The sequence below is a fragment of the Pseudocercospora fijiensis genome (genome assembly GCF_000340215.1).
Source record: "Pseudocercospora fijiensis CIRAD86 unplaced genomic scaffold MYCFIscaffold_6, whole genome shotgun sequence".
Lineage (NCBI taxonomy): Eukaryota > Fungi > Ascomycota > Dothideomycetes > Mycosphaerellales > Mycosphaerellaceae > Pseudocercospora > Pseudocercospora fijiensis.
Genome location: NW_006921537.1, coordinates 326,395 through 334,327, shown reverse-complemented (window position 1 = coordinate 334,327; position 7,933 = coordinate 326,395). Strand labels below are relative to the sequence as shown.

Genomic DNA, 7,933 nt, shown 5'->3' with positions numbered 1-7,933 from the left:
ACTTAGTTTTAACTACGCCCTAGTAATAGTAACTACGCCTTAGCAACGGCAATAGCTGTTATTAAGGCAACCGCGAGCGTAGTAAATATAACCTAGTTACTCTTATAGCCGGTAATCGTAGCCGGCAGTCGAATAAGAGTATCCTTATAGTAAAATATAGCCGGTAATCGTAGCCGGTAGTCGAATAAGAGTGTCCTTATAGTAAAACATAGCCGGCAATCGTAGCCGGTAGTCGAATAAGAGTGTCCTTATAGTAAAATATAGCCGGTAATCGTAGCCGGTAGTCGAATAAGAGTATCCTTATAGTAAAACTAATATAGTCTCTAGTTCGAACTAGGAATCTATATAGTTTAAAAAAACCAAACCGGAACTAGGGAGCTAGTTTACCGCTAAGAAACTAAACTATATACGTTTAGTAGTTCGCAAACCGAACTACTACGGGGTCTAAGTTACGGGAAACGTACGATAGATAACGGATACTGTTTATATAAGATTCTAGCGATTTTAGCGACTTCGAAGGTAATAAAGCTAGAGAGGTACTAAATCCTACGCTACTACTAAGTTAACTGCCCCCTCGACTAATACCTAACCTATTATTCCTTCCTATATCGTTATTATCGTCTTTAGTAATACCTATATAGCTAATACCGACTCCGACTCTACTATTAGAAAAAAGGAAAAGAGCTAGTAATAGGCGCGATCTAGAGTTACAGTTATAGTCTTATTCGCGGCCTCTAAAGGGTAAGGAGCCTAAGAGACTAAAGAATAGCCGCTATAAGGTATTCTATTATAGACACTATTTAAACAACGATCTAGAGCGCTTTTAGTTATAATCTAGTAACGCCGCTAAATACCTATTCTATAAGCATTAGATTATCGTTAGTCGTATAAAAGGCTAGACTATTTAGATCTAGCTTAGTTAATACTACAGTTAAAGTAATCCTACTAATAGCGGCGAGGGTTACGACGATAGCGGCTACTAAACAAGATCGGAGTACCTATAATAGTTATATCCACGGATCCTTGCGCAGATTACTTAGTTGAATTGTCGACTAATCCGATCCGATTCGCGGCGTGAATGCCGAAGCGAGATATTCTGTGAACAATTGCGTGAGAGGCGGCTTCTTCGCTACCACCTCTATTCTATCACTCCTGGGCAGTACCTCGACAGATTGAATTGTAGAGCCATCTTGCTTGCCCACGCCCACGCCCTTGACAGCATGACTAGTTAGCCTTCTGCAATAGCATCCATAGCCTGAAGGTCAGTATATCGGTGCGCCTTGCAATACAGTGCGTCCGGTAGTCTAGCGAGAAATCGCCAAGGCTAATACAATAGCTCTTGTGCACCTCGCAGTCTCCGTACAACGTCACTCTCCAACAGCCGCGTCGATGGAAGAATTCGATTGCTCACATCCTCCATTCGTGAGTGCCAAACTTCAACCATATGCGACAGCAGGGAAGAATCTGCTTGGACAGAGAGAGATGGATGGACAAAAGGAAATAATTATCGCCCGCACCAATCTTTTTTCAAGCCCGACACGCTCTGTTCGTTCCCGGCGCGGTCAAAGTTATCATGGATACAGTATCCCTTCGCGTGTCTTGTCTCACTCCATCGTGACGTCCTTGCAAGGCATGCGAGAAATGAGAAGCAGGGGCATCCACCCCCATCAGAGATCCCACCATCGCTCGTGCAGGTCTCGTAAGTCGTTTGCCTCTTCCAACCGCAGATACGGCGTCATGTCGCTGTGGGGATCTTCTTCCTTCGCCGTCTGCCCGTTGCCAAAGTACGCGAACCGATTCTCGGGCCGGATGTAGGTGTATTCGTAGTCTTCCCAGCGCGGCTCTCGACGGACATGGTTGACATGTGCTCCGCTTCCTGGCCAGTGTCCGTGAATGCGAGCGCCGGGACGACCGCCATTGCTCCACGAGGAGCACTTGAGGCTGATGTTCGTGCGCGGGAAAAAGGCGTCGCAGTAGCTGACAAAATCTGTTTGCAGACCAAGCATGAGCTACGCGGAAAAAAATTCCATTGGCCATCCAACTCACCGTCCGTCGCAGCTTTTGATGGGGCCATCGTTTTGATTCCTTGCGATGACATCTTGCGCAGCATCTTGGCCACGTAAGTGATCTGCGTCTCGACTGTGAAACAGGTTAGTTGGGTCGTGGGATGGACTTCCAGTTCGCACCGGCATGAGGAACAGTTCCAGTGGGACCAGCCGGGTTAGGGCCTGTCCATTGCAAGTATCAGCTGCAAGATCAATGCACGAAGAAGATGGATGTCACTCTGACCGAGCAAGTAGAACAAGTTAGCGAAGCTGCAGCGCGATCGTCAGCATGCGGGAGGTGTCAGTAGATTCGTGGGATCGATCCTTACCCGGGCGTCGTTAGGCCCAGATAGCTGTACGGCCTTGATCGAGTCAGCACCGATCGTGTACCATTCCGGGGGACGAGAGCCATACCAGCCGAACTTGCCATCGGGCCGCCAGTCACGGGAGAGGTCGTATTGTCCCGACACAATCGGGAAGGGCGGAGCATAGTGCACCTGTATGGATTTCAGATACTTGTGAGCCGATCTTCCCGCAGGAACGTGCAGTCCACCTACATTCGCTCCTGTGCTACAGATGATGGCGTCCACCTCTCGCCGCACTCCATCGATGGTGACGATTCCATCCTCGTAGAACCTTGCGGCGCCCCGATTAGCGACATACACACCACCTGTGCATTGCAGCCCTGTCGTACCGTTCGATTGGAGTCTGTATGAAGCTCAGGTTGTCCTTCGTGAGTGCTTCCAAGTAACCCGGTCCGGGTGTGAGCCTTCTGCAATGCGGTGGGAAATCTGGCACAAGGGTCTCCAGCAGCTCAGGCCGATCGGCTACCCTCTTCCTCATCATCTCCTTGAAGTTCTTCGTAGCCTGCTTAGTCGACTCCGAATCTCGCAGCTGGCTGTCGAAACCTCGGAAGAAGTTGCCTTCCAACGCTTTGCGAAATGTCAAGTAGCTTTCTGGATCTTTGAACGACTCCAGTTGCTCGGGGGAAAAGGACATGGGCGTGTTTTGGCGCTCCTTCAGTGCCGGATTGAAGTTTCCTGCAATCCATGTGCGACTGCGAGCATAGTGGTCTACGTGAGCCGCTACCTTCTGCAACTCCGTGGTAATCTGGATGCCGCTTGCTCCGTTCCTTCGCAGCATGGTCAGCTCGTCGTCGAGGAGAGTAAGATCACACCCACCCGATCGTGGCGATTCGCTTGCCAGTGGGGTCAAACCCCGGATCCCAGTTGCTTGAGTGACGAAGGTGGCCTTTATACGTCTCTGACAGAAGGTCAGTACTTCTTGCCGACAAGAAGGAAGCGAATGACACACTCAAGCCAGGATAGTCCGGCATTTTCCACTCATTGAAGTGCCCGATCGCCGTGATGACGAAGTCGTAGTAGGTGGTGTTCTGCGTATTGTCGTCGAGATTGGTCGACTCCACACGCCACTGACTTGTAGAGGCTTCCCAATACGCTCCCGTGACCTTGGTGCGGAATCTCACGCTTTCATAGACGTTGTACTTCCGCGCAACCGACGTCCAATACGCCAAGATCTCGGGTCCCTGGGCGTACTCCTCCGTCCAGAAAGGATTCGGTGAGAAGGTGGCCTGGTAGACGTGGGCGGGAATATCGCATCTCACGCCGGGATACACATTCTCGTCTGCGGAACTTCAGCACGAGTGCGTCGGTGAAATGTCTTTCCTTTCCGCTTACACCAAGTGCCTCCCACATCGGCGTTTTTCTCCAGCACAGTCAGATCAATCTTGGGGACTTTGGCCCTGAGCAGGATGGTGGCTTCGATTCCAGCCAGTCCTGCCCCAATGATTGCGACCTGGATTTGATGTATCAGCAGTCGGCACGCGCTGATGTTCCAGTCGCCCCTCCATACCTTCACAGCTCGAACCTCATCAATAGGGTGATCGCTGATCTGGAAGTCAGTCGGATGTGGATATACCCAAGTCTCGCTATCCTCGGAAACCCCCTTCACTGGTATCGTTCGGCTATCATTTGCATCCACATGATTGCTATTGATGACCGGGTCTACTTCGAGCAACCCCATGTTGATGTAGAATATCAGCCCGCCTTTCGTCCACGGTGACAATCAATACAATTCGATACCAGCTCTTTCGTTGTTAAAGGACCACAGGAACTGCCGAATGCTGGCAGGATAGTCGTCAACATGGATAGAATAGGGCATCCCGATGAGCCGAAAACAGGAAACCGACACCTCATTTCCCTTGTACGTCTGGCATGTGATTTTGCATTGCAATTATTAAGCATTCGTTATTCTATATGCATCACGCAATTCCGTCCCGCTTTGCATCACTCCTCAACCACCACCCCAGCCGGGAGCATGCCGGACATAAGCAGCTCTCGCTGGAAGGGAACGAAGAAGTTCCCTGATTTGGAAGGAAATCCACTCTGCACAAAAAGGATCTTGGGGGCGAGACATGACTTGGTAGATATTCACCTGACGCCGACAGCGGACTTGTGCCTGTTCCTATGATCGCCGGCCTCGATAGGCCAACGACCAGCTGGGTAGTCAATCCAGCAGAACTTCGCCCTTCGACGCTGTGGATATTCTCGTCAAATCTCTGATGGGAAGATGGCTCAAGTTGCTGCGAGGATAAATAATGAGCCCATGGCTGCTTTCGACCACTCGGGCTTGGAGATTGGAGAGGATGTCGACTGGGGGAGCGCGACACCAATCAATCACGTCGCCGAGGTGATCAGCGACAGCAAACTCAAAAATGCCATTGCGAAATGCACGGCGAAGTCGATGCTGCTGCAAGGAGATGTGGATCAGCGTCTGCCAGCACGTCAATGCGCTCTGGTATTGCACGCCCTCAAGCAGCGATTCGTCCTAAGCCAGAATCACCCGGTCCCAGAAGTCAAGAGACCGGACGAGTTGGTCGTGGAGATTCGTGCGATCGGCCTGAATCCCATCGATTGGAAATCGGTCGACTTTGGCTACGGCATACCGACTTTGCCTTATGTCGCTGGTCGTGACTTTGCAGGCGTGGTCGTCAAAGCTCCTGCCGCACCGAGCCATATTCAACTTGGGGACGTGGTGCTGTGTGCTTCCACGGACTATAGGGACCAACGGAAGGCAGCCTACCAACAGTATGCGATCGCGAGCCAGCATACCGTCTGCCGATTACCTGGACACGTACCGATACCCCAAGGAGCGGCACTCGGCGTCGCGTACATTGCAGCAAGCCTGGCGCTTGGGGTGTGCTTGGGGGTCAAGTTACCAAAAGCAGGCTCTGGAAAAGGTGTGGCGAGTCCCGATATCAGAAGAATTGTCCGAAGACAGCGCTTAGAAGATCTACCCCCAGATCAGGTCGCCGAGTGTCTAGCAATGGATGAGAAGGATCTCCCAAAATCAGGCGAGTGGATGGTGATTTGGGGAGGGTCCTCAACAAGCGCACTCTTCCTCTCGCAGCTTGCTGGACTGGCAGGTCTCAAGGTCATCCTAGTGGTGGATGTAGCCAAGCATGGAGCCAGGATGGTGGAGTCGAACGGAATGCTTCTAATCGACAGCCACAACACCGATCGAGCGAGCCAGATCATTCGAGGCGCGACGGGAGGAAAGCTGAGATTGGGGATCGATACCGTTGGGAAGCCCACAGCGGAAGCTCTTGCGAAATGCTTACGGCCAGATGGCGATAGAAAGGCACATATCGTGGGTCTCGCGGCCTTGCCGAAGGAGAGACTGCCCGGTGTCGTCTACCACTCGGTGCCCGTGAAGCTATTCCATGAAGTGCCGGAGGTCGGGTCCAGCCTGATGGGATGGCTGGAACAAGCATTGCAAAATGATGTTTTGAGCCTGCCTGCTGTGGAGACCGCGCCCGGTGGACTGGAAGGCGTAAATGCTGCGCTGGACCGAATGCGTCAAGGCCAGATTTCGGGAAAGAGACTCGTCGTGCCGTTGATCTCGTGAAAATGGATGACTTCGAAGGTGGATGAAAAGGAGATGAACAGAACGCGCGGGCTTCGTCTCGAGGCTGTGACGCGGTGTATGAGATTGCCATAGAACAACAGACAAGATCCGCCGGATTCACAGCTAATACGTAGCGGTATGCAAACTCCTATACCTCAACGCCGGATGCCCCTCCCTAACCCTCGGCCCCTTCCCATCCTGCAAGAAATTCTCCCGCATACTGGCCCCAGCATACTCCTCCTGCAACACCCCACGAGCCCTTAGCTCCGGCCAAAGGAACTTGATCAGATCCTCAAACGTATGCGGCGTGGTAGCATAACTCACATTAAACCCATCGACATGACCCTCGCGAACCCACGTCTCCAAAATATCCGCGACCGTCTTCGCACTTCCAATCGCTCGGCCATGCGCTCCGGAAATCGCGAGCTGTTCGAGAACGTGTTTCTTCGTCCATTTTTGGTCTTTGAGGCCGGGGACTGTGGCTGTCCAGCTGTTTATCATGGATTGAATGGCTGGTGGGCCGTTGAATTGGAAGTCTTCGTCGTCGGAGAATTTGGAAAGATCGGTGCCGGTCCAGCCGCCGAAGAGGGAGGCTGTGCCTTCGAGGTCGGCGTATTGCATGAGGTTTTGGAATTTGGTTTGAGCTTTCTCGTCGCTTTCGTCGACTACGATGAAAATGCCGGCGATGAATTGGACGGAGTCTGGGGAACGGCCTTTTGAGATAAGGAGTTCTTTGGTGGAGTCGACGATCTCTCGCGTTTTTTCTGGTACCATGCCTGGTATGAACATGGCTTCTGAGTGCTCGGCTGCGAAGTCTTTGCCTGCTTTGCTTGCCCCGGCTTGGAGGAGGAATGGCGTGCGTTGCTTCGATGGGCCAACAAGGTTGGGACCTTTACATCTGAAGTATTTGCTGCAACAATCAGCTTTTGCTCCGTTGCAGTCATGACTCTACTTACCCGACGTGGTTGATGTGATGGACCTTATCAGGGTTGGTATAAACGCCAGTCTCCTTATTGGCTTCAACAGCATCATCCTCCCAGCTACCTTCAAGAAGCTTGTAGAAAACCGATAGGAACTCATCGGCCATCTTGTACCGCTCATCGTGTTCAACGGTCTGCTCAAGACCATAGGACTTCGCGGCACTTTCAAGGTAGCTTGTGACAATATTCCACCCCACACGTCCGCCAGTGGCATGATCCAGTGTTGAATACTTTCTCGCCATCTGGTAAGGATGCTCATAAGATGTCGAAGCAGTCAGCCCAAATGACAGACCCTTAGTAGCGTGCGCCATCGCCGGGATCAGAAACGCCACATCGAGATGAGGTACCTGAGCAGCAGATCTGAGAGCAGGTCCAAGACCATCGTGGTCGTCCTTGTTATAGACGTCGTATATGCCCAGGACATCAGCAAAGAAAATCCCATGAAACTTGGCGTCGTCAAGCTTCTTCGCCACTTCCACCCAATGTTCCAAAGTCTGCGGTTCCTGATCAGGATGTTTCCACAGCCCTGCATGGCATCAGCATAGGTACATGTGTCTCGGCTGCAGCTCTGCAGATAAGTCTTGTTTCCGCCTACCCGGGTTCAGATGGCCAGGAGCAGCCATGGCGAAGGCGTTGAAGATCCACGGCCGCCTCGCAGTGCCATTTTCACCAGAGACAGACATGGTCTAGAAATGGCTCGGACTAGGCCTGGATATCGAGCAGCAAGTTATGTGAAGTTCGAAGGTGATATGGCCGCATCGATCAAAACCACTTCCATCCAGATCCAAGACTATGCATCTGGGCATCAGTAACCTTGAGATGGCGATATCGCAGACTGAGCTTGAAATGTGACAATCAAGGTTCGGCTGGTCGGTATACTGTCTGCCGACCGTTCGGTGTCGAGATGTGAAGGAGCGAACAAGCGGGGGCTTCACGAAGGCGTGATCACTCCCCGGCTTCACGTCTTCCTCCTCAACAAAT

General features: G+C 51.8%; 3 protein-coding genes across 3 annotated transcripts; 1 reads left to right on the top strand and 2 right to left on the bottom strand.

Moving 5' to 3' along the window:
- Positions 1–1,667: 1,667 nt before the first annotated feature.
- Positions 1,668–4,088, bottom strand: MYCFIDRAFT_35389 (uncharacterized protein; the record flags this gene model as incomplete). The annotated part of the gene is made up of 12 exons (XM_007929740.1): positions 1,668–1,987; positions 2,047–2,139; positions 2,187–2,228; positions 2,290–2,315; positions 2,375–2,407; positions 2,460–2,542; positions 2,603–2,681; positions 2,740–3,177; positions 3,227–3,306; positions 3,358–3,689; positions 3,743–3,860; positions 3,918–4,088. 12 exons carry the CDS (start codon positions 4,086–4,088, stop codon positions 1,668–1,670), a joined length of 1,815 nt encoding a protein of 604 aa, XP_007927931.1.
- A 720-nt stretch (positions 4,089–4,808) lies between these two features.
- MYCFIDRAFT_35639 (uncharacterized protein) lies at positions 4,809–5,972 on the top strand (the record flags this gene model as incomplete). The annotated part of the gene is made up of 1 exon (XM_007929745.1): positions 4,809–5,972. One exon carries the CDS (start codon positions 4,809–4,811, stop codon positions 5,970–5,972), a length of 1,164 nt encoding a protein of 387 aa, XP_007927936.1.
- A 123-nt stretch (positions 5,973–6,095) lies between these two features.
- On the bottom strand, positions 6,096–7,635 carry MYCFIDRAFT_35750 (uncharacterized protein; the record flags this gene model as incomplete). The annotated part of the gene is made up of 3 exons (XM_007929747.1): positions 6,096–6,882; positions 6,929–7,478; positions 7,548–7,635. 3 exons carry the CDS (start codon positions 7,633–7,635, stop codon positions 6,096–6,098), a joined length of 1,425 nt encoding a protein of 474 aa, XP_007927938.1.
- Between the last annotated feature and the right edge of the window lie 298 nt (positions 7,636–7,933).